The following is a 27,958-nucleotide window of genomic DNA, read 5'->3' on the forward strand; positions in this document are numbered from 1 at the left end:
GAAAAACATGGGATATTTCAAATACTTGGGGTTCCTATAGCCTGGGAGTATGTAGAGCCCCAGTTGTTCTATGAGGATTTCTCTGGTACCAACCCCCATTCCGGCTGAGCAAGCTCATAAAATCCTTAAACTCCCAGCATACCTTCCTGCAAACCTTCCCAGATGGACACGAGGCTGCTGGGCAGGGAGCCTGGGGTACAGGGCCCTGGGGGCATGATTAGGGAGCTGGTGTCCAATAAATAGGGAATCTAAAGCGTTGTTTCTTCTTCTATGATGGAATTGTATGCTTCTTTTTTAGTTTTCTCTTGCTTGAATTTGTTTGTCCTGTTGTAAGCCTCTGAAATGATTTTGGTGGAGAGAGAAAAGATTACTACTTGTAGGGAATGCAAGGCTGCTACCCTTGGTAGACAGGCACAAAGGGCAGAGTGTTTATACTAGGAGGATACTGGATTTTTACTTAGATTTCCTTGACAAAGGTGTCTGGGGGAAAGGAGGGAACATGGCATTTGAGCTGTGAGGGAGCTAAGTAGATCATGGTCGCTTGAAAAGAGTGGGCAGTTTACATAGACTGGAGGAAAAGACACCAGGGGGCCTCATATCTGAGTCCCTAATGACAATGCATGGGAGTTTTTAAGCTTCTGTTATGGTCTGACCAGGGAACAGAGACTGAGGCACTTGCTGTCTGGCCCACAGGCTCCGGCACGTTTTGGGGGAGGTGCCTGCAGGACCCAACATACTCAATGAGCTTCCAGCGCAATGTCCGATCGCTCGGGGCCGACTGCCAAGGGAAAGGATGGAAAGAAGTATTCCTCGCTCAACCTGTTTGATACGTATAAGGGCAAGTCCTTAGAGATCCAGAAACCCGCTGGTGAGGGTCCTGCAAAGATGCTTCTGATGGTTGGAAGCTAGGCATGCATGGGGCATATGTTTTAGAGCTCTTTAAAGGGAAGTGGCTATAGTAGAAATGCCAAAAGACTAGAGGAGACTTCCCAACTTTACATTGGGTCCTTTAAAGGGGGTGTGGGCTCTGGGTGAACACCAGTTACCCTCCTACAAAGGCGTGTCTGTGGTTCCCTGTCTTTGGACACGTAAGAATTGGAGGCAAAGAAATGTGGATTTGGGAAACTTTGAGGCCAGCTTGCTCCTTGCAGGCTTATGATCAACCAATCTCACATAGAAGCATTGAATGTTACATATCTCAGCCCTCTTGATAGGGATTTCAGAGATTTTTTTTTTTTTTTTTTTTTGAGACCAAGTTTCGCTCTCGTTGCCCAGGCTGGAGTGCAATGGTGTAATCTTGACTTACCACAACCTCCGCCTCCTGGATTCAAGCGATTCTCCTGCCTCAGCCTCCCGAGTAGCTGGGATTACAGGCATGCGCCACCATACCCGGCTAATTTTGTATTTTCAGTAGAGGCAGGGTTTCTCCATTTTGGTCAGGCTGGTCTTGAACTCCCGAGCTCAGGTGATCCGCCTGCCTCGGCCTGCCAAAGTGCTGGGATTATAAGCGTGAGCCACCACAACTGGCCCGATTTCAGAGATTATTAAGGGTAGGGGAAGGAATCCCTTCTAAGAGAAGTTTGGAGGAAGTGGGTAATAAGATATTCAAGATGTATAAATGTGGCCCAGGATAGGAGGCCATCAGATCTCCCATATGAGGCATTTTTGACCCTCTCTCCATCTTTTTCTCCAGTTGCCCCTCGCCATGGCCTGCAGAGTCTCGGGAAAGTTGCCATTGCCCGGCGTATGCCACCTCCAGCCAACCTTCCAAGCCTGAAAGCTGAGAACAAAGGCAATGACCCCAATGTCTCACTAGTGCCGAAAGACGGAACAGGATGGGCAAGCAAACAGGAGCAGTCCGACCCCAAGAGGTAGACAGAGGCTTGGGGGACCTAGAGTGATGGATATTTTAACTTGAACTTCAGGGAGTGTTGGGGCTTGGTTTAGCCCAGCCATGTATGAGCCAGAGACAAAGGAAGAAGTCCCTTTCTTACCTATTCCAGGTTTCTTGTTAAGTGGCTAAGGAATGGTACCTTTAGCTTTTTGTCTTGGAGAGAAAGCATGAAGAAACAGACAACAGCCTACAAAGGATGACAAAATTGTTTTGTCCTTATATTTGTAAATGGCAGCAATGGGCATGATTTCAGTCCTGAGTCTCCACCAGTTGGAGAAGTTGGGGAGGCATCTCAGGCCTGAATAACCTTCCCATTCTATCCCCTCAGTTCCGATGCCTCAACCGCTCAGCCGCCGGAATCGCAGCCACTGCCGGCTTCACAGACGCCTGCCTCCAACCAGCCGAAACGACCCCCAGCAGCCCCAGAGGTACCTGGAGAACTGGAGGGGTAGGGGGAAGAATGGCTCATAGCTGTCCCACCCACATCATTTATCATCTCTCTAAACACTTCCCCAGAACACTCCTTTGGTTCCAAGCGGGGTAAAGTCCTGGGCACAAGCCAGCGTCACCCATGGAGCACATGGAGATGGTGAGTGCAGCACTTAATTGGGGAGCTGTGTTTGGGCACTGTGGGATGCATGAGCCCTGCACTGTATTTTCAGCCAAGTGATTTTGGTCCTCTTTGGCTAAATCAAGAACCACCCATAATTCAGTTTCATGGAGACACATGAGCAAGTTTAAGTCCCAGTCTTATATGATGGAGTGTAGTGGTCCCAGAACTGACCTTCTTGGAGAATAAGCAGTTATTTTCTAGGGGGGTGAGTTTGAAGGCAGGAAACCTGATAGTCTGGTACCTGTCAGAACCTTCCACTTTTCTTTTTGTTTGTTTTTTGAAATGGAGTCTAACTGTCACCCAGGCTGGGGTGCAGTGGCGCAATCTTGGCTCACTGCAACCTCCGCCTCCTGGGTTCAAGTGATTTTCCTGCCTCAACCTCCAGAATAGCTGGGACTACAGGCACACGCCAACACGCCCAACTAATTTTTTTGTATTTTTAGTAGAGATGGGGTTTCACCATGTTGGCCGGGATAGTCTCAATCTCTTGACTTCATGATCCACCCGCCTCAGCCTCCCACAGTGCTGGGATTACAGGCGTGAGCCACCATGCCCAGTCAGAGCCTTCCACTTTTATAGCGTGTTCTCAGTAAATAAACTTCTGCCTCCTTTTCTGTATCACCATCCTAATAGGTGGAAGGGCATCAAGCCTACTGTCGCGATTCTCTCGAGAGGAATTTCCGACCCTGCAGGCGGCTGGCGACCAGGACAAGGCTGCCAAGGAAAGGGAGTCTGCCGAACAGTCGTCTGGGCCCGGACCAAGCCTCCGCCCCCAAAGTGAGTGGCTGCCTTTTGGCCAAGACATAATCTATTCCATCTCAGAGCTAAGTGCTAGCTTATTCATCTTTCTCCCCATCACTTTCAGCTATGTTCACTTGCCCTCCAATCATTGATACCTCTCTCTACGTTTTCCAAAATACAGATTCTACAACTTGGAGGGACGGAGGTGGGCGTGGCCCTGATGAGCTGGAGGGCCCGGACTCCAAACTTCATCATGGTCATGATCCCCGGGGGGCGCTGCAACCTTCAGGCCCACCCCAGTTCCCTCCCTACCGCGGAATGATGCCGCCCTTCGTGAGTCTTGGTGTCTTGTCTTAGAGCGATTACGTTGGAAGCTGGAGAGCTAGGAATCAGGACTTAGTCTTTGGCCTATGAGATAGAAGGGAGGGTGGGAGGATGATTGATAGCAGGCTTAAGAAGCTAGAAGGGTGTATGACTGTCCGTCTGAGCAGCTACTGTTGGACTGTTTTACAGATGTATCCCCCATATCTCCCGTTCCCTCCGCCCTATGGACCCCAGGGGCCTTACCGATACCCCACTCCTGATGGGCCCAGGTGAGCAATCCAGGTCTGGTTTTGTGGCTGGGGGGAGGGGAAGGTTATTGGGGGAGGAGATGGTTTTCTAGCCAGGAGGCTCAGTCTAGGATCAGTCTTGTATGTGGTTATACAATATGTTATCTTTCATTTTCTTTTCTGTGTACAGCCGTTTTCCCCGTGTGGCGGGCCCCCGAGGCTCGGGGCCACCAATGCGTCTAGTAGAGCCTGTGGGTCGTCCGTCTATTCTCAAAGAAGATAATCTCAAAGAGTTTGATCAGTTGGATCAGGAGAATGATGATGGTTGGGCAGGTAAGTGGATGTTAAGGGTCAAGAATTTGGATCTTGAAAGACAAAACCTAATGAGGAAAAAAAGAATACAGGGTTATGTGGGTGAAAGGCAGACATTGAAGTATAGGGAAGGCTAGGGTCAGTGGCTCACATCTGTAATCTCAGTGCTTTGGGAGTGTTAGGTGAGAGGATCGCTTGAAGCCAGGAGTTGGGCAACATAGCAAGACCCCCACCTCTACAAAAATATCTTATTTTAATTAGTTGGTTGTGGACTATGCATTTGTGGTCCCAGCTACTGTGGAGGTTGAGGTGGGAGGATCAGTTGAGCCCAGGAGTTGGAGGTCACAGTGATCTATGATCATGCCATTGAACTCCAGCCTGGGCAACAGAGCGAGACTTTACCTCTTAAAGGAAAAAAGAATAAGAAGGGTAGGGGAGGATGGATGGGGAATACTAAGTCCTGGCAAAGTGGAGAGAGGAATAAGAATAAGACTTCATTGGTGGATCTAGACTTCAGAGGGAAGGGTGCTGGCATTGGTAGTCCATCTTGTTATGTAGTTCCAGACTACCTTATGAGATTGGAGGGCAGAATGCTTGGGTTACTAATACTCATATTTCCCCTCAGGGGCCCATGAAGAGGTTGACTACACTGAAAAGCTCAAGTTCAGCGATGAGGAAGATGGGCGAGACTCTGATGAGGAGGGAGCTGAGGGCCAGTGAGTTAGGGCCATCAGGGGAGAGGAGGAGGGGTCTTTGTTTGTGTTTTGGTAATACACTCTTAGAGGAGTATATTAGTTGCAGCTGATTTTAATTTCACTGTTGATCTGCTCACAGCAAGGATTCCCAATCAGCATCTGGTGAGGAACGGCCCACTGAAGCAGATGGCAAAAAGGGCAACTCCCCCAACAGCGAACTGCCCCCTCCTAAGACGGCTTGGGCAGAAACCTCTCGGCCTCCAGAGACAGAGCCAGGACCTCCTGCCCCAAAGCCTCCCCTACCCCCACCTCACCGGGGCCCCGCCGGGAACTGGGGCCCACCTGGGGACTACCCAGTGAGTGTCTACAATAAGGGATTGAGAGGGTCAGCTGTGGGAAATCAGTGTCAGCTGAGTAATGGAAGCAGTTGTGATATAGAGGAAGAGGGTGCTAAAAATGGACTGTGTGAAGTGCCAGGCTGCAGAACATCCTGGAAAGCTTGGAAATATCTTTGGTGATAGCGGAGTCTGGGTAAGAAGTGAGAAACTGGGATGCTAATGAGGAAAGAAGAACAAGGAGGCCTGAGTATCTGGGTTTCTGAAGGAGAGAGAGAACAGACAAAAAGACTAGGGTGGCTAGATAGCTGAATCTGGTAGTGTGCATCTGTAGTCCAAGCTACTCAGCAGGCTGAAGCAGAAGGATCACTTGAGCCCAGGAGTTCAAGGTCAGCCGGGGCAACATAGCAAGACCTGGTCTCAGACAAGACCAGGGTAGTGAATTTGTCACCACCCAGAGAGATCAACGCCAAAGCATGGGTCCTTGCATCCTGCAAGTAGTGACAGTTGATTGGTCTGTGAAAGAGATGGTAGAAAGCATAGTAACTGATACCCCTGGCCCTGCTGGGTCTTGCCAATTGACAGGATCGTGGGGGTCCTCCCTGCAAGCCTCCAGCACCTGAAGATGAGGATGAGGCATGGCGGCAGCGACGAAAGCAGTCATCATCTGAGATTTCCCTGGCAGTGGAGCGGGCCCGGCGACGGCGAGAAGAAGAGGAGCGGCGCATGCAGGAAGAGCGCCGGGCAGCCTGTGCTGAGAAGCTCAAGCGACTCGATGAAAAGTTTGGGGCACCTGACAAGCGGCTCAAAGCAGAGCCTGCTGCCCCACCTGCTGCCCCTTCTACCCCAGCTCCACCACCTGCAGTCCCTAAAGAACTCCCTGCACCTCTGGCTCCATCTCCGGCATCAGCCCCAACACCAGAGAAAGAACCTGAAGAGTCAGCACAGGCCCCTCCTGCCCAATGTACTCCCACTCCAGGTGTGGCTGCAGCTCCCACTCTGGTGAGTGGTGGTGGCAGTACCAGTAGCACCAGCAGTGGCAGCTTCGAAGCCAGCCCAGGTATGGAGATGGGGATAGGTACTACCAGGTGTCAGATCACTGCTTCAAGGTGCTTAAAGGTTCAGGGTGGTAAGGCTGGGGACAAATGAAGTAGAAGGCAGTTGTTTTGGTTTATTGGTTATCAGTGATAGTGTCCTATCTGTGTATCTGAAGGAGGGAAGATTTTGTCTGAAATCCTAGGTTGTAGTCTAATACCATTTCTTGGCGGAGTATTGTAGCTCACGCCTGTAAACCCAATATTTTGGAAGGCTTGGGGTGGAGGATCACTTGAGCCTAGGGAGTTTGAAACCAGCCTGGGCAACAAAGTAAGACCCTGTTGGCCAGGCATGGTGGTTCACGCCTGTAATCCCAGCACTTTGGGAGGCTGAGGCGGGCATATCACGAGGTCAGGAGTTCAAGACCAGCCTGGCCAACATAGTGAAAGCTGTCTCTACTAAAAATACAAAAATTAGCTAAGTGTGGTGGCACGTGCCAGTAGTCCCAGCTACTTGGGAGGCTGAGGCAGGAGAATCGCTTGAACCCAGGGGGCAGAGGTTGCTGTGAGCCGAGACCATGCCATTGCATTCCAGGCTGGGTGACAGAGCAGGACTCTGTCTCAAAAAAAAAAAACTGTCTCACAAGAAATATATCAATAAAAACCCATTTCCTGTAGGCCGAGACTGAAGAAAGTACTGTTATTCTGATGATTGCATAGAAAGCTAATGCCATCACCATAGGCTCATGAGAGGTCATAAAGTGCTTTAATGGGTCTTAAATGGGAGGGACTTCAATAGAATAGATGTTGAATAGAGTACCTCAGTCTTAAGGGAGCTAGAGATGAGACCTGATGCTCCTGGAGTGTTCATGGAGTGTCTGTTGTTGAACTAGATCACTCTGTTGTGTTTTTTTTTCTTCGATGCAGTGGAACCACAATTGCCCTCAAAAGAGGGTCCTGAACCGCCAGAAGAGGTTCCTCCTCCTACCACACCCCCAGCTCCAAAGGTGGAACCCAAGGGTGATGGGATTGGTCCCACCCGCCAGCCCCCTAGTCAGGGCTTGGGCTACCCCAAATATCAGAAGTCGTTGCCTCCTCGTTTCCAGCGGCAGCAGCAGGTAAAATCAAGTTATTTACTCTCTGAGGGCTGCTTTTCTTCCTGGCTTCAGTACCTAATTCTCTTCATAAGTTACCTTCTGGGTCCCTTTGCTTCTTTGTCCAGTTGTCTCCATTGTCACCACAATTTCCCCTAGTCCAAGTTTTTTCTTTGCTGATTCCTTTGTCCGTGTGTGCTTTGAGCCTCTCTCATCTTGTCTTTCCTAGGAGCAGCTCTTGAAGCAACAGCAGCAGCAGCAGTGGCAGCAGCATCAACCGGGCTCTGCCCCTCCTACCCCAGTGCCCCCATCACCACCACAACCTGTGACCCTGGGGGCTGTGCCAGCTCCACAGGCTCCGCCCCCACCCCCCAAGGCCCTCTACCCAGGTGCTCTGGGCCGGCCCCCACCCATGCCCCCAATGAACTTTGATCCCCGATGGATGATGATTCCTCCTTATGTGGACCCCCGGCTCCTCCAGGGTCGGCCCCCTCTAGACTTCTACCCTCCTGGCGTGCATCCCTCTGGTAAAGGGGCATGGGAGGAGGAGTGGGAAACAGGAAAATCCCCTCAGTCTTAGAAATTGAGTATCAGGGTCTTAACCGTCACACTGGTATGATGGGTTTTACCGGTCATAGTGAAGAGGGAAAGGCATATGCTTAGCACTGCTGAGATAGGTGTGTTGCAAAAATGAACTTAGTTAAGAGATAAGCAGTGGTTGGCCAGGCATGGTGGTTCACGTCTGTAATCCCAGCACTTAGGGAGGCCAAGGCAGGCAGATCACCTGAGTTCAGGAGTTCGAGACCACCCTGGCTAATGTGAAACCCTGTTTCCACTAAAAATACAAAAAATATAGCCGGGCGTGGTGGCACTCACCTGTAGCGGGAGACTGAGGCAGGAGAATCGCTTGAACCCAGGAGGCGGAGGTTGCAGTGAGCTAGAATTGTGCCATCACACTCCAGCTTAGGCAACAAGAGTGAAACTCCGTCTCAAAGGAATGAATAGCAAAACTCCATCTCAAAAACGAGGGAATGAATGAAAGGAAAGAAGGAGTGGTCCTTCATTTGCTAGGATTTATTTGGGGTGGGTTGATTCTCTTGTAGCGAAGCTGAGTGGATAATCTTGTTGTACAAGAGCAGGCAAGGCCCAGACCTACTGGGAACAAGAGATGGATGAGCTGACTTGACAGGGAGGACTAGATTGGAGAGATGCTTTTTGGGCTGGAGGGCCTGTGACATGAATAGGATTATTTTTCTTTTTCTTCGGTTTCTTCAGGCCTAGTTCCCCGAGAGCGCTCAGACAGTGGGGGCTCAAGCTCAGAGCCATTTGACCGTCATGCACCTGCTATGTTACGGGAACGGGGCACTCCACCGGTGGATCCAAAGTTGGCCTGGGTAGGAGATGTTTTCACCGCCACACCCACTGACCCCCGCCCACTTACCTCACCACTGCGCCAGGCTGCAGATGAGGATGACAAGGGGATGAGGTGAGTCTTGGTCATGAGAAATGGGTGAGTTCATAGTGAAAGGATCTAGGCCTGGGAGAAAGGTACTTTGGGTTAGTGATAGGGATAGGGATGAACAGGATCTAGATGTGTATAAGAGACAGGGATAGGGATGAACAGGAAAGGAGAGGCTAGATGCAGTAGCTCATCCCTGTAATCCCAGCATTTTGGGAGGCTGAGGCAAGAAGATTACTTGAGCCCAGCAGTATGAGATCAGCCTGGGCAACTAGATGCCATCTCTGCCAAAACAGAAAAACAGTAAAAGAGATTCTAGATCATAATAAAGTGTTCTTTTCCCACCTAGTTCTGGTTTTCCTGAGATACTTATTTTCATTCTTTCTGTCTGTCTCTTCAGGAGCGAGACTCCTCCAGTACCTCCCCCACCACCCTATCTGGCCAGTTATCCAGGCTTTCCTGAGAATGGAGCCCCTGGGCCCCCAGTCTCTCGCTTTCCTCTGGAGGAACCAGCTCCCCCAGGGCCCCGTCCTCTCCCCTGGCCCCCAGGCAGTGATGAAGGGGCCAAGATACAGACTCAGCCTCCCAAGAAGGAGCCCCCTAAGGAGGAGACTGCACAGCTGACAGGGCCAGAAGCAGGCCGAAAGCCTGCCCGCGGAGTTGGAAGTGGAGGCCAGGGTCCCCCGCCACCCCGCAGAGAGAGTCGCACAGAGACCCGCTGGGGCCCTCGTCCAGGCAGCAGTCGTCGTGGAATCCCTCCAGAGGAGCCAGGGGCCCCACCCCGCCGGGCTGGGCCTATAAAGAAACCACCACCACCTACAAAAGTTGAAGAGTTGCCTCCCAAGCCTCTCGAACAGGGGGATGAAACCCCCAAAGCCCCAAAGCCAGACCCACTCAAGATAGCCAAGGGGAAGCTCGGGGGCCCCAAGGAGACCCCACCCAATGGGAATCTTTCCCCTGCCCCAAGGCTTCGGAGGGACTATTCCTATGAAAGAGTGGGTCCTACCTCTTGCCGGGGTCGGGGCCGAGGCGAGTATTTTGCCAGAGGGAGGGGTTTTCGGGGGACCTATGGGGGACGGGGGCGGGGAGCCCGAAGCCGGGAATTCCGCAGTTACCGAGAGTTTCGAGGAGATGATGGGCGTGGAGGTGGGACGGGGGGACCAAACCACCCTCCTGCTCCCCGAGGCCGCACTGCCAGCGAGACACGGAGCGAGGGTTCAGAGTATGAGGAAATTCCCAAGCGGCGCCGGCAGCGGGGCTCGGAAACAGGCAGTGAGACCCATGAGAGTGATCTGGCTCCCTCAGACAAGGAGGCCCCCCCACCCAAGGAGGGAACACTCACCCAGGTCCCTCTTGCTCCCCCACCACCAGGAGCCCCACCTTCACCAGCCCCAGCCCGCTTTACTGCCCGGGGTGGGCGAGTCTTCACTCCCAGAGGGGTGCCATCTCGCCGGGGCCGAGGAGGAGGGAGGCCCCCTCCTCAAGTCTGCCCTGGCTGGAGCCCTCCAGCCAAGTCTCTGGCTCCCAAGAAACCTCCCACAGGCCCTTTGCCACCAAGTAAGGAGCCTTTGAAAGAGAAGTTGATCCCAGGGCCTCTGTCCCCCGTGGCGCGCGGAGGCAGCAGTGGAGGCAGCAACGTGGGCATGGAAGACGGGGAGCGACCCCGAAGGAGGCGACATGGGAGGGCTCAGCAGCAGGATAAACCACCTCGTTTCCGGAGGCTGAAACAGGAACGGGAAAATGCTGCAAGGGGGTCTGAGGGCAAGCCCTCCTTAACCCTTCCAGTCTCCACTCCTGGACCTGAGGAGGCCCTCACAACAGTCACAGTGGCCCCACCACCTCGTCGGGCAGCTGCCAAGTCTCCTGATCTGTCAAACCAGAACTCAGACCAAGCCAATGAGGAATGGGAGACTGCATCAGAGAGCAGTGACTTCGCCAGTGAGCGCCGAGGGGACAAAGAGGCACCCCCACCAGCACTGCTAACACCCAAGGCTGTGGGAACTCCTGGGGGAGGTGGAGGTGGAGCTGTACCAGGTATTTCAGCCATGTCCCGTGGAGATCTGAGCCAGAGAGCCAAGGATTTGAGTAAACGGAGCTTCTCAAGTCAGCGGCCAGGCATGGAACGGCAGAACCGGCGCCCTGGCCCAGGGGGCAAGGCTGGCAGCAGTGGCAGCAGCAGTGGAGGAGGTGGTGCGGGTCCTGGAGGAAGGACTGGGCCAGGACGAGGGGACAAGAGGAGCTGGCCCTCTCCCAAGAACCGAAGGTGGGTGGGGACAAACAAATTTATTGTGGTTTAAAAATTGGAGGAGGGGGAAAAAACCTGAGGGAAAGATGAGTTTGGGTGTAGTGGAGGTTGTGGCCATGGACTCTAGAATTAGTAAGATTTCCACGTCTGGCTAAGGCAACTGGAAAGCAGTTGGTAGGGTGATGGAGTCAAGAACAGCCACGTATATATTTATTCCTGGTTCTTTGTTTTCCACTGTGTCCCCATACACATAGGAACCCTTAGAAGGACTCAGAAACACCTGGACTTTAATAGGGAAGAGAATAGGTTGTAAGCAGAAGTTGGGAAACTTAACTTGTGGGAAAAAGTAACGATTTAGTGGATACTGGAGCTACTGCTCTGTTTTCTCCAGTCGTCCTCCAGAGGAGCGTCCCCCGGGGCTTCCCCTGCCTCCCCCACCTCCCAGCAGTTCTGCTGTCTTCCGCCTGGACCAAGTTATCCACAGCAACCCTGCTGGCATCCAACAGGCTCTGGCCCAGCTTAGTAGCCGTCAAGGGAGTGTAACTGCACCAGGGGGGCACCCAAGGCACAAGCCTGGACCTCCCCAAACCCCTCAAGGCCCTTCTCCTAGGCCCCCAACCCGGTATGAGCCCCAGAGAGTCAACAACGGCCTCGGTTCTGGTAAGCTGGAGGGGTTATGGGTGGGAATATCTCCATCCCCAGAGAAGGTCAAGTGCTGGAGGGAGTGGGTGGAGAACCTGGCCTAGGGGCCCTGCTGCTTGGTTTCTGCAGGGAGCAAGGGTAGAAGGATTGGGAGATGGAGTAGGGAAGAAGTTAGGGTCAGTGGCAGAGCCAGGCAGATGCTGACACTTTTTCTCTTCCCCAGACCCCCACTTTGAGGAGCCGGGTCCAATGGTGAGAGGGGTGGGTGGGACTCCTCGGGATTCTGCCCGGGTTAGTCCCTTTCCCGCTAAACGTCGGGAGCGGCCTCCCAGAAAACCAGAGCTGCTACAGGAGGTAAAGAATGGGTTTGAGATTGTGCTTCGCTGCACTCCTACTCGTGAAGATTCTTGTTGGTTATGTTTTCTCCGTTCTCTTTCCTGTTTTTCACTGTTTTTACTCCAGAATTCTCAGTATTAGTCTCCCATGTGTCTCCCTTGTTGCCTCACGCCACACACTGTATCACCCCACTCTGTCCTGGCTTCCTATAATTCCCAGTTCCCACCCAATTCATGTTTTGCCTCTGGCCCTTCTCATCCGTAGGAATCTTTGTCACCTCCTCATAGCTCTGGATTCTTGGGCTCTAAGCCTGAGGGCCCAGGCCCTCAGGCAGAGTCCAGAGATACAGGCACAGAGGCCCTGACCCCTCACATCTGGAACCGTTTACATACTGGTGAGTAAAACTGAGTGAAAGGACTATGATAGAAGGGTTAAGAATGAGATGGGCTTCTGAGCTATCATCTCCTCTCACTTGTCTTCTGGTTGGTGCTCCCTTCTCCAGCCACTAGCCGAAAGAGTTATCGGCCCAGCTCCATGGAGCCTTGGATGGAGCCCCTGAGTCCTTTTGAGGATGTGGCTGGCACAGAGGTGAGTGAGGGTGGGAGGGTGTCTGAGCTGGGACTTCTTTGAGCACTGGCCATACTTCCCCACTTGCTCTGGGTTGAGTCTGGAGCTGTTCTCTCACTTGGTTGTCCCTTCTGCAGTTTATCTGTGTGCATCAGTCAGGTATTGGGGTGCTTTCTACCTTGACTTAACTAACTCCTTCTCCACTCCTCTCAGATGAGTCAGTCTGACAGTGGGGTGGACCTGAGTGGGGATTCTCAGGTGTCATCAGGTCCCTGCAGCCAGCGAAGTTCCCCTGATGGAGGACTCAAGGGGGCAGCAGAGGGACCCCCCAAGAGGCCTGGAGGCCCCTCACCCCTGAATGCTGTTCCTTGTGAGGGTCCACCTGGCTCTGAACCTCCTAGGAGACCGCCACCTGCCCCCCACGATGGGGACAGAAAGGTAAAAGACTAAAAAAGGATAAGGGAAATGTTTCCAGGAATCTGACTTTGGCCCTACCTTTTTCTGCTTTTTCCCTCTGCGTGTGTGTTGTGGGCATTCCAATTTAGATTTCCTTTCCCCTCCCCCAACCCACTTTACTGTATGCCCAATCCAGGAGCTGCCCCGGGAGCAGCCTCTGCCCCCTGGCCCCATTGGCACAGAACGATCACAGCGTACAGACCGAGGCACAGAGCCTGGCCCCATTCGGCCATCCCATCTTCCTGGTCCCCCAGTCCAGTTTGACACTAGTGACAAGGTCTGTGTGGGCTGGATATGGGTGTCCTGAGTTGGGTGGAGAGAAGGGAAGGACTAAAGGTGGTACATAGAGGACGCATGTCTGTCATGGGACAATGTCTCCTGCCTTGTTGTGATCACAGGACTCGGACTTACGCCTAGTGGTAGGAGACAGCTTGAAAGCAGAGAAGGAGCTAACAGCATCAGTCACTGAGGTAAGTGGGAGTAAGAATTTGGTGGAAAGGCCCAAGATTGCCAGAGAAGATTGCTGGGAGTGACCAGGGCATCCAGGATGCCAGACATCCCTCTCCACAAGGCCTTTCCTTCCCAGGCCATTCCTGTATCAAGAGACTGGGAGCTGCTTCCCAGTGCTGCTGCCTCTGCTGAGCCACAATCCAAGAACCTGGGTTCTGGGCACTGTGGCCCGGAGCCCCCCTCCTCAGGCCAGCGTCTGTATCCTGAGGTCTTCTATGGCAGTGCTGGGCCTTCCAGTTCTCAGGTAGGCCCCACTTCCCATTGCATGACCCCTTCAGTAAATAATCATTTTTTTCTGCCTGGTACGTATTTATAATCAAGCCTTTCTATGTTGTAGAGTTGTGAAATACCACATTGTCACATCATTTTTGTTCCTGCGTTCTGCTGCTATGGGTGGGGTGGTGATCTTTTCTTGACCACAGATATTAAAGATGTTTCAACCCTGCTCTTCTGCAGATCTCTGGGGGAGCCATGGACTCTCAATTACATCCAAACAGTGGAGGCTTCCGCCCTGGGACACCCTCACTGCACCCTTACAGGTAAGACTCGATACCTGTGGACCACAGAAGTACTTGGAGATGTGTTTCAGGGGAGAGAGAAGGGGAAGACACAGTTCTAGGGTACCAGAAGCTAGTGGACTTAAGGCATTGCTAGGACTCTGGCTTCCTAACAGCTTTTCTCCCCACAATTTCTTTCCAGATCACAGCCCCTATACCTACCCCCCGGCCCAGCCCCTCCCTCGGCACTGCTCTCTGGGGTAGCTCTCAAGGGCCAGTTTCTGGATTTCTCCACACTGCAAGCTGCAGAGCTGGGGAAGTTGCCGGCTGGAGGAGTTCTCTACCCTCCACCTTCCTTCCTCTACTCTCCGGCTTTCTGCCCCAGTCCTTTGCCCGACACATCGTTGCTTCAGGTAAGAGAGGGGCAGGTGTTAGATATTGGGGGATAGGGTGGGGAGAACGATTTTGTAGGGGTTGATGTATTTCTTCCCATTTCCCAACAGGTACGCCAGGATCTGCCGTCCCCTTCGGATTTTTATTCTACTCCTCTGCAGCCTGGTGGCCAAAGTGGCTTTCTCCCTTCAGGGGCTCCTGCCCAGCAGGTATATTGTATCTTCCCACTTCCCCTTCATTTGATTTCTCTGTCCAGTCACTGGCTTTGATTTTCCCTGGTTTTCTGACATTCCTTCCTGCCCCCAACATGCACACCCAAATTTCTTGTTACAGATGCTTCTACCCATGGTAGACTCACAGCTGCCTGTGGTGAACTTTGGCTCCCTGCCGCCAGCACCACCTCCTGCCCCACCTCCCCTTTCTCTGTTACCTGTGGGCCCTGCTCTGCAGCCCCCAAGCCTGGCTGTGCGGCCCCCACCTGCTCCTGCTACTCGGGTGCTGCCTTCACCTGCCAGGCCCTTCCCTGCTAGCTTGGGGCGAGCAGAGGTAAGGTACAGCAACTGAGGGGCTAGGGAGTGCCAAGATGTAGGAGTAGGGATTCTGTATTTCAAGGCAGGGAGTTCATGATATTTCTTCCCTCAGCTGCATCCAGTGGAACTAAAGCCGTTCCAGGATTATCAAAAACTGAGCAGCAATCTTGGGGGACCTGGGTCATCACGGACTCCGCCAACTGGAAGGTGAAAGGGAATAGGGATGTGGACTTTCCAAGTGCTTCCTTACTTTGGGACCAGGGTCTGGATCCTGGGCGTGCCTTAGATGTCCTTCTCTTAGGTCCTTCTCTGGCCTCAATTCCCGTCTCAAGGCCCCGCCTTCCACCTACAGTGGAGTCTTCCGCACCCAGCGCATCGACCTTTACCAGCAGGTAAAGGAGAAACCCCTGTGGCCCCAGCTCTAAATTGGAGTTGCCACCTGATTTCCTGTCCTTCCATCCCATCCCTGACCTCCCACTATGACTCACTGTTTAACACATGCCTGTCCTCTAGGCCTCCCCACCAGATGCCCTGCGCTGGATACCTAAGCCTTGGGAGCGGACAGGGCCGCCTTCTCGAGAAGGGCCCTCTAGACGGGCAGAGGAGCCTGGGTCCCGAGGGGACAAGGAGCCTGGGTTGCCCCCACCCCGCTGAGGGAGTTCCTCTTGCCCCCTACCCCCGGGGCTTGTATATAGATTATAAATATATAAGGGGGAAAGGGGTGGGGGGAGGGGTTGTGGGGCTGGGGCCTCACTTCCCCTCCTTCCCCTTCCCCTGGTCCCTGACCCTGGGGCTGTTTGTTAAAAAAGAGTAATAAAAGGATTTAAAAAAAAGTTCTACAGTGATTTGGGGGATGGGTTGTTGGCATTGTCTTAAAAGCATGGTGCTTAGTGATCTGTAGTTTCAGTCAGGGAAATACTCGTTACATTCCAGAGAGCTGTTGAAACTAAGAACATGACCATCATACTGGATCATTAAGTTTTTGTGAGTCAGGAATTTGGGCTGAGCTCAGCTGGATAAATCTTTTTTGTGCCAGTGAGGTCAACTGGTTATCAGTCTGCAGCTGACACCTGGGCTGGTCCCAATATGGCTCCCTTTGCTATCTGGGGCCTTGGTGGGACATCTGTAACATTACTGGATTATCAACTAGCATCTTCACCTGGATTCTCCAGCAGACCTGTGAGCTCATGTTCCAAGAGGTCTAGGTGGAATCTGCTAAGCTTATGCAATGTTTAACTAGCCAGGGTAGGGGATGGGGGGTGAGAACGGACATCAACTGCATCTCACAGAGACTAGCAAAGAATTTGCAGCCATGGGACTTTGGTCCTTTATGATGAACTAAGGGGAAATCTCTGTTAAGGCCTCAATGTTGGAGCACATTTAAGGGGCTCTTTGAATTGGATAGACCAATTGCAGCACTGTCAAACTAAGTGGGATTTCACATGGTAACATTGCATGCTAGTTATGCTAAGACTACACGTAGGTCTGCAGCTGCTCAGAAACTTTGACGACTAATTTGAGAGCTCTATCCTAGCATGCACCTGGAATATGCTCCCAACTCAAAATACAGGTCTTTTATTTACATATAAAGTGCTTTTGCACAAAAAAAAAAAAATCAAAACTGGTTTGTACAATTCAGCGTGCTGGGTGAACAAAAGTGTCCATATGCTCACGAGATACAAGCTTTCTGGTACTCCAAGGAAGTATTAATTTAAAAAACAAGTTCACACAAGATTAAGGGACTCACACTACTTAATGGAGACAATGTAGAGAGAGAGCAGCCAGAAATATCCGACTTTTATTTCTTAAATACTGTGAAGGGGGGAAACGGTCCCCTGATGAGGAAGGGCCATAGAGCAAAGAGCTAAGGATCATCAGCAAAGGCCCGGTGGGCATTGGGGAAGCGCTGGGGACTGTAGTTGGGGTCTTCCTGCAGTCGTTTTTGTATATCGGACCGGAGCTAAAAAGAAAAAGCAAGCAGGTTGGAGAAACACTGGCCAAGTCCCTATGATCCCAGCAAGCAAACAAGGCCATCCCTCAGAAGCTAACATTTCCCCCACCAAGCACACTGTCAAATAGCCCGGGGTGGCATTGTCAAGCCTTCCCAGATGCCAAAGGGGAAAACAAATGGCAGCACCAGGGTGACCAGTTCATCGTTGAAGGGATCCAGGGAAGAGGGACCCTAGCCCAACCCCTCCCACTAGACCATCCCTATTCTGCTTCAAGGTGGGGGCACCTGCTGCCTGTAGCTCTCCTGAACCTCTGGTGCCTCCAGGTCCCGGCTCAGGCTCTCGGGGCTCGTCAGGGGCCTAGCTCCGGCTGCCTTAGCTGCCCGGCTCACAGCCTCTGAGAGAAGCAGCTGGGGGCCCTCACCCTGCATCGTCTGGGGGACGGGGTTGGGAGGGAAAAGAGGATCAACGTCAGATCCAGTGCCACCATCCGGCTCACCCTTTCCATGAGTCAACCACTCCACTGAGTCTCCATGCTAGTGGAGAGAGGGGAAATAGAGTCCAGGATGTGGTTTTTACAGCAGAAATGCCTTCCTAATTCCCCTTGGCTCTAGCCAAAACCAAAGTGAATGTGCTTGAACGTGCTCTTCAAAATGAGAGGCAGAAGGGATCAAGCTATCTGGGATTCAGAGCTAGATAATTCACAAGAGGAAACCCACCTTAAAGGAAAATGGGATCTAAGCACATGGGGATTAGGCAGCTGAGGAACTAATACAGGACTGCTAACAAACAGACTGTCAAGTCCTGTATGGTTATGCAACAACCAAGAGCAAGTCTGAATCCCAGAAAAGTTTCCTCATTAAAGGAGGGGAGACTGAATAACAAGAGCTCCTACCATCTCTAAATAGTTTAATTCCAGGCATGATGGGGAAACCTGGATAGACAGAGAGGCTTAGGGAAGAGGAAAACCAACCTTGCGTCTCTTGGCAGGCATACCACTGAGGTAGGCATCACTCAGAGGGGGCTGTGGTTTCACCTTCCGCTGGCTCTGAATGTCCTGCTGGATAATAGGGACCCATTCCTGGGGAGGAAAAGATGAGAAAGTAGTAATGCCCTTGACTTTCAGCTGCCTTGACCCACTGGATTACTTCCTGACACTTACTGGGGGGACTGCAGCTGCCCAAGGTTCTGTCTCAGCTGAAGCTCCATCCTGTTCATCCCGGGAGCCCCCCTCAGGAGCAGGAGGTGGACCTCGGGACATGGCCTCTTCTGCTGTTGTTCCAGGGGCTGGGGAAGCATTCTCCCGCTGAGTGTCAGATGGTGGGAAGAGCCAGGCTTCAGAATTTTTAGCCTCCAAACCTTTTTTTTTTTTTTTTTTTTTGAGACGGAGTCTCGCTCTGTCGCCCAGGCTGGAGTGCAGTGGCCAGATCTCAGTTCACTGCAAGCTCCGCCTCCCGGGTTTACGCCATTCTCCTGCCTCAGCCTCCCGAGTAGCTGAGACTACAGGCGCCCGCCACCTCGCCCAGCTAGTTTTTTTGTATATTTTTTAGTAGAGACGGGGTTTCACTGTGTTAGCCAGGATGGTCTCGATCTCCTGACCTCGTGATCTGCCCGTCTCGGCCTCCCAAAGTGCTGGGATTACAGGCTTGAGCCACCGCGCCCAGCCACCTCCAAACCTTTCTCCCGCAGCCCTCCACTCCACATTATCTGGCCCCTCAACCTCCCCCTCTCCCGAGTACCTGAGGCTCAGGGGAAGCTCTTTCTGCTCCCTGAACTTCCATTGGCTCCTCAGGAAGAGGCTGTGAAATTAAAGAACAACATATTTTGGCTGGGCACGGTGGCTCACGCCTGTAATCCCAGCACTTTGGGAGGCCGAGGCGGGCGGATCATGAGGTCAGGAGATCGAGACCATCCTGGCTAACACGATGAAACCCCGTCTCTACTAAAAATAAAAAAAAAAAATTAACCGGGCGTGGTGGTGGACGCCTGTAGTCCCAGCTACTCGGGAGGCTGAGGCAGGAGAATGGCGTGAACCCGGGAGGCGGAGCTTGCAGTGAGCCGAGATCGCGCCACTGCACTCCAGCCTGGACAACAGAGCAAGACTCTGTCTCAAAAAAAAAAACAACAACATATTTCCTCTCAGATCTCTCCAGTTCTCTCAAGTACCCTGACCCCACTGCCCAACAGGTCCCTTACCTGGGGGGGATCACCAACCCTGCGAACGTATCTGAGAATGGCATCAGGGCCTACGGGCATGTGCTCCAGTACCACCTGAAGCCTCAGTCCCATCATAGTGGTCAGCCAGCTCACCAAGGAGGGATTCACCCCGCGAGACATACGACGCTGAGGGGCAGAAAGCAGATTTAGAACATAAAACCCTCAACCACCTTTCCTAATATATTAGATCTGGGGTATAGAACATCAGTTTAGAAAAGAAAAATGGAAACTGCAGAGAATGGAAACCTCAGGAAACAAAAGGCTAAGGACCTGGGGCTAGGTGGTGCTTACAATTCGGCCATTGATAACAGCAGCAAGCTCCATCTGCTGTCCCCCCAAGCAATGCAGATTCAGGGCCAGGCATTCAAACAGGCCTTGGTTACACAACTCCAGCAACCGGGCCCCAAATCCACTATCTGTGGGCAAAACACAAGGAGGGAATGCTGACACATGGCAGCCCTGCACATCCAACAGGCCCCACTTGCCCCCAGCCTGGCCAGCCACTGACCTGTGCAATGCAGCACATGAGCAGCAATGCTATTAAACTGCTCTTGGAGAAATTCCAGGTTTGTCCGGATGATGTCCACACCTGGCTGAACCTGCACCAAGGACTGAGAGACAAGATACACAAAAACAGGAATCGTAAGACTGGGAACAGAGGAGGCAGCTGCCTTGACCAGACCCAGGAGAGGAGGGGAATAGAGAAGGGTTACTCACAAAACTCTCCCGCACATACTCTTCTAGCCCCGTGATCAATGTGTGGGTTGCCATCTGCGGAGGAAACAGAACAGGTTTAGTTCAAAGCCTCAGTCCTCCCAAGACTTCCACCTTGACCCCAACAAGTCCAGGGCTTGTGTGGGGGCAATTGGAGCTTTACCTGGCAGAGAAGCAGTCAGAAACAAGGAATAAAATGTGCAAAGGAGGAGAGCTCGGGGGCCCCTGGCCTTCATTTACCCGGATGTTACTGGGGGTGGGCTCCTGACCACCCAGGTAGTGTTGGTGGAAGAAGGATCGCAGCTGGGGTTGCAGCCGTTGTAGTGGCTGAAAATGCCCATGAAGAAGCATCACTACGTCCACCATAGAGAAGTTCTGGCACAGAAGAGAGAGTAGGGCCCCAAAGAATCCTGGAGGACAGGGGCAGATGTTAGCAATCGCCTTTACCACCTGGCTTGCCCACCCACAACCAGGTGTCAATGTCATCCCACCTTGGCAACACCCCTAAACCAAGGCCATCTACCTTCCTCTGGCTGGCCCTTCCTGGAGCAAGCCAAAGCACCCCCTTTTGCTCACCAAGGGCCCCATCAGCTCCAGGCTCAAAGATGTTGCTGGATCCACTGAGGCGTTGTATGAAGGCAGCAATACTTTCACTGCTGCCAGCCCGAGCCCCCAAGGAGCCCAGCAGGGAGCTCAGCACACCCTGCACCACTGAGGTAAAAAACTCCGGTGATAGGCTCTCAAGACCCAGGCCTCCAGGACTCCCTGCCCCACCAGAAGGGGAGCTTGGTGGGGGCATGGTCTGCTGCTCTGGGGCAGGTTGTGGGGGTGGAGGAGGTGGGGGTGGTGGAGGGGCTGTCTGTGTTGCCTGGCAAATAGAAAAGGAACAAAGAACAGAAGGTTGAAGTGAGAATGCAGATAGGGAAATAATACGGCATCAAGAGGGCACAAACATATGGGTCTGGGAAGATGGGGAGTTACATTCTGATCTTCACTGCTTAGAGCAGAAATATGGTAGGTATTTAACAGAGTCAGGCAGCACAACTACCTACTTCTTCCTCTGAACAGGTTGTCAGAAAGCAGTGACACTAATTACTACACTTTCTTTTTCTAAACCTCATTTTCTTCATCTTTAAAATGAAGGGTTCAGAGTCAATGAATTCCCAGGGCCCCTTCCCCTACGTGTCACTAGGGGCTCTTACCCAGTGGTTATATAATGGGAAGATATTATATATCTTCTCCTGGCTGGGCCAGGAGACAGGAAGGGTGAGGTGAATGGCAAGCCAGCCACTCACCTGCAAGAAGTCAGTCATGCCCTGGAGAAAGGCAGGGACACCAGGCATCGCCACAGTGATAGTGGGAGAAGCCACACCAGGCCCTCCAGCCCCTGGTCCGGCAGGCCCTAGCAGGTTCCCCAGAAGCTGAGAGAACTGAAGATCAGCCGTGGAGGGTTGAGGGGTGGGTGGAGGCTGGGCAGGCCCCCCAGGGGCGGGGCCAGCTGTGGTAGCTGTGTTGGTGGTGCCAGCACTGGCAGAAGCAGTGGCAGGGGCTGGTGGTGGAGCCATTCCTGGAGTCCCCTGAGCTGTAAGAACCAAAAGAAAAAAGCTGGGCTGAGCATGGTGGCTCTCGGCTGTAATCCTAGCAACTCTGGGAGGCTAAGGCAGGAGAACTGCTTGAGCCCAGGAATCTAGGCCACGTAGCAAAACCCCATCTCTATCAAAAAACAAAAAAAGACAATTACTAGCCAGAAGCTAGTACTGCTAGCTACTCAGGAGGCTGAGGTGGGAGAACTATTTGAGCCCAGGAGTTCAAAGTTACAGTGAGCTATAACTCACTGGATTGCACCACTGCACTCCAGTCTGGGTGACAGAGCAGGACTCTGTCTCTCAAAAAAAATAAAAAAGCTGGCCAGGCACGCTGGCTCAAGCCAGCACCTTGGGAGGCCGAGGCAGGTGGATCATGAGGTCAAGAGATCGGGACCATCCTGGCCAACATGGTGAAACCCCGTTTCTACTAAAAATATAAAAAATTAGCTCGGTGTGGTGGCACGCACCTGTAGTCCCAGCTACTCAGGAGGCTGAGGCAGGAGAATCACATCACTTGAACCCAGGAGGCAGAGCTTGCAGTGAGCCAAGATTGCACCACTGCACTCCAGCCTGGTGGACAGAGCAAGACTCCATCCCCCCCTCCAAAAAAAGAAAAACATTGAAACCTAAAGACAAACAAGACACTATAGCAGCCCCATTCCAGGAAAGCAGGAACCAAGAAAATACAGAAAGAACTAGAAAGTGCCAATAAGCAGACTAGGAAAGGAATTTAAAGACTGAGTGGGGAAGAATGAAAACTCACCCACAAGGACTGGCTGCATAAGAAGCTGCCCCACAAGGCCGCTCACCATCTGGGCCAACGAAGCATTGGTACCCAGCCCGGCGCCCTGCTGGATAGAGAGCAAGGAAGGACTTCAGACCTGCCCTTCCATGCACCACCACAGGAGTCTCTCCCTAGACTGTTACGCACTAGAACTCCCCAACCCTTGCTCACCAGTGTCCCAGAGACTGGGGGCCCTCCAGGATGAGAAGGCCGAGCCTGTGGAGGAGTGGGCCGGGCAATCACCACCCGGGTTGGAGCTGCTGGGAAGCCTGGTACCTGCTGTCCTGTGGGTGGCAGAAGAGAGAGACCGAACAGGGCTGAGGGCCAGGCCCTTGCCAGCCAGCTGCCACCACGGACTGTGCCCCACCTCCCAAGCCTCCCCTTCCAGGTCATTACCTGCGGCCGCGGAGGCAACAGCTGCCACCATGGCCTGATGAGTGATCTGGTGGGCGACGGCGTGCATGAACTCAGGGGGCAGGGAGGGCAGCTGGATGAGGGTGGAGCCTGGGGGGCGGGTCTGATGTAACCTTGAACCTGGACCCCTTCAACCCACCCACTCAGCCCTTCCCCTTCACTACCCAGAGCTCAGCCTGCCCTGATGCCCTCACTCTTACCCAGGGTTTGGCCATGAGCAGGGGGCCCCAGGGGGCCAGTGGGAGCACTCGGAACACCACCAGGCTGTGTGCCAGTATCTGGACAGGGAGACAGAGAGAGTAGCCCTGAGGTAGGTAGGGCCAAGGCCTAACTATATCCTCCTGAGATCAGGAATACTTCAGGCCCATAATCCCCCAATCAGAAAGCCTGCTTTTCCCTCCATCTAAACAGGGAGAAGGTGCTCCCTTCACCATGCAAACACATCTCCAAAAACAAAGCAACCCGTCCCCCACATCCATCTACTAAAGTTTCTGCTCTGGTCCCCAGGCTACCACCACCAGCATGGGCCTCTCCCTTCCCCACCCTGTTTCCTCACACCTCGACATGAACCTCCCTCAACATGCTGATTCTGCTCTTCTCGCCAGCAACTGATCCTAACTCACCTTGAATGTTCATGTGCATCATGACCACGGGTTCCACGCTCTGGTGGGAAATCCGGATGACCCTCGGGTGGCTGGTGGCTGGCGGGGGAGCTGGACCTGGAGGGGGAGCCCCCTCAGCTGAGGACTCGACATTGGTAGAAGACGGAGCCGTGGACGAGGCCTGCCCAGGACCAGGGGCAGGTGCCTCCGCATTGGGAGTTGGGGGGGGCCGAGTCCCATTTCCTGTCATGGTCACAGTGGTTCCCACGTTGATCTGAAAAAGACAGATGGACAGGCAGAAGTGAGAAAAATACAGAAGCCTAACCAAGAAATCCTCACAATAAACCTCTGAAGTATCTCCAACCTCCATCACCATGTTTCCAAAGTCTCCTCCTTTCCTAACCTCCTTCAGGGCAAGTAGCTACCCTGGGTCACTCTATCAACACCCCTCACTCTCCCTCAGGCCAGACTCCCTCTAACCCACCTGTATGGGAATGGCTGCCTGCTGGAGCACCATGGGGGTGGTGTAGTGAGACATAGGCCGGACTACATGCAGGTGTCGTGGGGGCGCACAGGCCAGATTGCAGCGCAGGTCAGACAGTGCAACAAAGGTGTTGCCCAGCAGTCGCAGGCTCTCCCCCACCAAGTTGATCAACCGCTGATCCTCCTCCCGGCCCTCGTGCTGCACACCCCAGTCAAACACAAAAGGGCAGAAAATATCAAGCTGGAGTCCATCTCACTAATGAAAGCAATAATGCCTTCTAAGAATATCACGTCCTCCAAAACTTTCAGTTATATCCTTGTAAGTTTATATGCAGACCAAATCTTTGCAAATAAATTACATCTTATTCACATGAGAAACATCCTATTGAAACACTACAATGAATCAGTAAGTCATCATATACTGATTTCCTTTACTTCAAACTTTCTAAATTCATTCAAAGGCACAAAGCGTACAAGGACAGTGGTTACAGAAAAGATTATCACCTTCTCCGTAAGGGAGGAAAAAAATCACTTACAGGTTCAGAGGGAAATTGTTTTGTTGCAATGTGTGTGTGGTTTTGTTTGTTTTTTGAGACAGAGTCTCGCTCTGTCACCCAGGCTAGAGTGCAGTAATGAAATCTTGGCACACTGCAACCTCCTCTTCCTGAGTTCAAGCAATTCTCCTGTCTCAGCCTCCTGAACAGCTGGGATTACAGGCGTGCACCACTACGTCCAGCTAATTTTTATACTTTCAGTAGAGATGGGGTTTCACCATGTTGGCCAAGCTGGTCTCAAACTCCCGACCTCAGGTGATCTGCCCACCTTGGCCCCCCAGAGTGCTGGAATTACAGGCATGAGCCACTGCACCCGGCCCTGTTGCAATGTTTTTCGAGGGAGGGAAAGAGTTATCTGTATTTCAGCCTGTTCTGTTTTAGGAGTACTGGGGCTAAGGAGAAAGGGCAGGGCCATCAAAGGGCTCACATTGTTATTATAGTCCGTGGTGGCAGCAGCACCCAGAACCTCGTAGTAGCGCTGCAGGAAGGGCTGGAGGCGACTCTCCAGGCGCTGTAGCTCTTGGAGCACCTCCACATACTCCGCAGGGGAAGGATGGCTGTGGACAAACCCAAGGGGCAGTGAGTCAAAACTTTCCTCAGATTCCCAACCTCACAGTCAACAGGGACCACATGTGCCCTCCTTCTCCCTGGTCTCCCAGAGCTCTGGCCCAATCCTTCTCTGGACCAGCAGAGCTTCTATTTTCAACCTCCGCCTCCTGGGTTCAAACGATTCTCCTGCCTCTGCCTCCCAAGTAGCTGGGATTAAGTCGCCTACCACCACACCCAGCTAATTTTTGTATTTTTTAGTAGAGACGGGGTTTCACCATGTTGGCCAGGCTGGTCTTGAACTCCTGACCTCAGGTGATCTACCCGCCTCGGTCTCCCAAAGTGCTGGGATTACAGGCGTGAGCCACTGTGCCCGGCCAAAGCTTCTATTCTTTACTCCCACCCATGAGAGGATGGGGAGAAGAAAATGAACTTCTCCTACCCTCTCCACCACAATCCTGCACCTACAATGGTGAGAGACTAATTCTAAGAAAAAGAGCAAGCCTACGTGAACTCAGAGAAGATAATTCTCATCAGGCTCAGGAGATACTATTTGGATTTTCTTGCCATAGGAGAGCAGTTCTTCTCGGCTGCCTGTCCTAGCGTCATTTACCTATACCAAGAGAGCCCCTCCTCGCCCCTCAATGGTAACCTTCAACTAAGACCTCCAAGTAATCCTTTCCCTCCCTTGCCATGGTTCATTTTCTTCTCCCCATACTTCACTTAGGATTTCCCACCCCCTAAAGATTCCCTCCATCTCTCACTTGGGTGCGTTTGTTTCCGGGGCAGGTGTTGGGCCCGCTGGGGCTGGACCAGGAGTGAGCTCCGGGTTCTGGGCTGGGGCACGCTCCTCCACTTCTTCTGCCTCCATGGGCTCCCGAGGAGGTGCTTCACTTTCAACTGGTTCTGATGTTTGAGAGCTCAAGGCTACTGACTCCTGGGTCACAGCTGGTGGCTGCGGGGGTGGCTGACTGTGCTGCGGTTGGGGTCCTCCTCGACACTGAAGGTAGGGGAGAGTCAGAATACCAAAAGCAGGATAAGACTGCTGCAGAAGATTACTCTGCAGGAGACTGGACAGAGAAAGTATCCTAACTAGACTCCCTGAAGGCATGGCTCTGCAATTGTATCTCTAACTCTCTAGCAACTAGCATAAGACTGACACAAATTAGATGCGTAATAAGCATCTGTAATTTTTTTTTTTGAGACACTCTCTCACTCTGTTGCCCAGGCTGGAGTGTAGTAGCACAATCTCAGCTCACTGCAACCTCCGCCTCCCAGGTTCAAGCGATTCTCTTGCCTCAGCCTTCCAAGTAGCCAGGACTACAGGTGTGTGCCACCACGCTCAGCTAATTTCTGTACTTTTAGTAGAGACAGGGTTTCACCATGTTGGCCAGGCTGGTCTCGAACTCCTGACCACAGGTTATCCCCCTGCCATGGCCACCCAAAGTGCTGGGATTACAGGCAGGAGCCACCATGCCTGGCCACAGCATCTGTAATATTTGTAAATAACTTTCTAACAAAGAGTAGTGACTGTGGTTTCCTGTCCTCCATAAGTTGGTTTCCCAGCCTCCACAAGTTAAGAATGTGGAATCCTTTAACTAAAAAGAGATGCCATGAGACAAGTCGGAAACAAACTCCCCGGACACCAGGCAGGTATGGCAGAGGACTGGCAGAAATGAGAGCGCCTCACAAAGATACTTCTTCTGCCCAGAATAATGAATACTGCAGAGAAGACTACATTATGAGGGCCAAACTCTGTGGATGTGGCCAGTCAACCCCCAACCCCCAGGATGAGAGAAAACGGAGAGGGAGGGTGGGGAGAGACCCTAGCCAACCTTGCCCACTTACCTCCATCCGGGATAGTAAGGTCTGTATATCCCTGATCATGTGTTGAGCCATCACCAGCCGTACCCGGGGCTCACTCTACAACGAGAGAAGGTTGATCAGGGTAGGTTACAGATGAAGCCATGAGTTCTACCACCTACTAAATCAGGTCCCAGCCATCTCTCAGTCAGGTCCAACCCCCCTCCCAGCCTCCTTCTCCCAGATCCCCTTCCCTGACCCTCGGAGGCCCCTCAATACCTGAATCGGGGCCTGTTCCATGTTGATGTGAACATCCACAGCAGAGCCGTCACTCTGGGGAAAGGGTAAGGGAAGTTGTTCTGGGAGAAGCCAACACTAAGGCCTCCACACCTCCAATTCATTCCCTGGAGCCCCGCCCTCTTTTCTCCTTAAAGACTGAGACCAATAGCACACCACAGCGCCCCCTGAACCCAATCTAAAGAATGGAAGCATCTATCTTATTCCCTGTTGCTACCACAACCAAAGCTATCCACAAAACCCCTCCCCTGTGGAACATAAGCTTACAGGAAGATTGAAGGTTCCAACCATGACATAGCTGTTGGCATTCCGGTCATGAACAGAGGCCCCAGGCCCCCGAGTACCAGGCGAGGGTCCCCCACCATGAGTGGCTGAGGCAGACCCCATCCCAGAAGATGCCCCAGAAGGGAGCTGAGTCTGAGGAGGAGCCCGTTCCACCAGGTGGATAACCTTTCCCCCAACATCTGCAGAAAAATAGACACACACCGAAACATAGTATGAACAGGTAAACCCACGGCCCCAGTTCATCCCTCCAGACAGCAGCCCCAACCTCTGAACTGCCTCCCCAGTCCCCTTACTGTATTCCTGGAGCTTCTTATCATCTTGCAGAACTCGTCCCTGGTAAATGAGCCGTTGTTTTTCAGACGGGATGCTGACAGAGGCAGCAATGTGCTCCTTAAACTCTTTTACATTCATCTGAAAGGAAGAGGAGGCATGCACAGGAATGGAAAGAATGGAAGAAAAAGGAAGAACACAGATAGACAACCAACTTGTGGAGGTGAGATGTAAAAACTACCCCAGAATCACTACCCACTAGTCTTGACTGTGAGATAATTACTGTGCAAACCCTTAAACTGAAGTAACAGCTGTCAAAATACAGACAATAAACTTGGCTGGGCACGGTGGCTCACATCTATAATCCCAACACTTTGGGAGGCCAAGGCAGGCAGATCTCGTGAGGTCAGGAGTGTGAGACCAACCTGGCCAACACGGTGAAATACCTTTTTTACTAAAAAATCCAAAAAAATTAGCCAGGCGTGGTGGTGGGTGCCTGTAATCCCAGCTACTAGGGAGGCTGAGGCAAGAGAATCACTTGAACTCAGGA

The 27,958-nt window shown here is 52.5% G+C and overlaps 2 protein-coding genes across 6 annotated transcripts in view; one reads left to right on the forward strand and one right to left on the reverse strand.

Moving 5' to 3' along the window:
• The first annotated feature begins 650 nt into the window (after positions 1-650).
• Positions 651-15,737, forward strand: PRRC2A (proline-rich coiled-coil 2A). The gene is made up of 30 exons (XM_012000503.1): positions 651-868; positions 1,694-1,871; positions 2,223-2,322; positions 2,411-2,483; positions 3,141-3,284; positions 3,430-3,581; positions 3,762-3,841; positions 3,990-4,132; positions 4,737-4,827; positions 4,946-5,162; positions 5,727-6,201; positions 7,103-7,293; positions 7,499-7,796; positions 8,545-8,755; positions 9,129-10,991; positions 11,365-11,633; positions 11,839-11,969; positions 12,216-12,345; positions 12,454-12,539; positions 12,732-12,956; positions 13,111-13,251; positions 13,373-13,444; positions 13,561-13,728; positions 13,941-14,023; positions 14,184-14,394; positions 14,485-14,583; positions 14,708-14,920; positions 15,017-15,111; positions 15,206-15,296; positions 15,418-15,737. The coding sequence occupies exons 1-30, from the start codon at positions 757-759 to the stop codon at positions 15,556-15,558; spliced, it is 6,483 nt and encodes a 2,160-aa protein (XP_011855893.1). The 5' UTR covers positions 651-756; the 3' UTR covers positions 15,559-15,737.
• Positions 15,738-16,671: 934 nt separating this feature from the next.
• The window catches only part of BAG6 (BCL2-associated athanogene 6), a 17,650-nt gene continuing 6,363 nt past the window's right edge, over positions 16,672-27,958 (reverse strand). For 3 of the 5 annotated variants that reach the window (XM_012000499.1, XM_012000500.1, XM_012000501.1), the window contains exons 3-25: positions 27,432-27,549; positions 27,121-27,317; positions 26,836-26,889; positions 26,602-26,676; positions 25,518-25,753; positions 24,635-24,764; positions 23,655-23,852; positions 23,192-23,444; positions 22,769-22,846; positions 22,326-22,438; positions 22,134-22,221; positions 21,080-21,366; positions 20,361-20,652; positions 20,025-20,194; positions 19,788-19,841; positions 19,579-19,681; positions 19,362-19,486; positions 19,050-19,196; positions 18,593-18,652; positions 18,016-18,159; positions 17,827-17,934; positions 17,141-17,287; positions 16,672-16,864 (exon numbers count right to left, since the gene is read on the reverse strand). In XM_012000499.1, the coding sequence (XP_011855889.1) occupies positions 16,769-16,864; positions 17,141-17,287; positions 17,827-17,934; positions 18,016-18,159; positions 18,593-18,652; positions 19,050-19,196; positions 19,362-19,486; positions 19,579-19,681; positions 19,788-19,841; positions 20,025-20,194; positions 20,361-20,652; positions 21,080-21,366; positions 22,134-22,221; positions 22,326-22,438; positions 22,769-22,846; positions 23,192-23,444; positions 23,655-23,852; positions 24,635-24,764; positions 25,518-25,753; positions 26,602-26,676; positions 26,836-26,889; positions 27,121-27,317; positions 27,432-27,549 (3,273 nt within the window). In that variant the 3' untranslated portion in view covers positions 16,672-16,768. Of the gene's footprint in view, positions 16,865-17,140; positions 17,288-17,826; positions 17,935-18,015; positions 18,160-18,592; positions 18,653-19,049; positions 19,197-19,361; positions 19,487-19,578; positions 19,682-19,787; positions 19,842-20,024; positions 20,195-20,360; positions 20,653-21,079; positions 21,367-22,133; positions 22,222-22,325; positions 22,439-22,550; positions 22,659-22,768; positions 22,847-23,191; positions 23,445-23,654; positions 23,853-24,634; positions 24,765-25,517; positions 25,754-26,601; positions 26,677-26,835; positions 26,890-27,120; positions 27,318-27,431; positions 27,550-27,958 lie in introns of all 5 variants that reach the window. The other 2 variants (XM_012000497.1, XM_012000502.1) reach the window with 2 other exon arrangements.

This window comes from Mandrillus leucophaeus, unplaced genomic scaffold (genome assembly GCF_000951045.1).
Source record: "Mandrillus leucophaeus isolate KB7577 unplaced genomic scaffold, Mleu.le_1.0 Scaffold630, whole genome shotgun sequence".
In the NCBI taxonomy this organism is placed as follows: Eukaryota; Metazoa; Chordata; class Mammalia; order Primates; family Cercopithecidae; genus Mandrillus; species Mandrillus leucophaeus.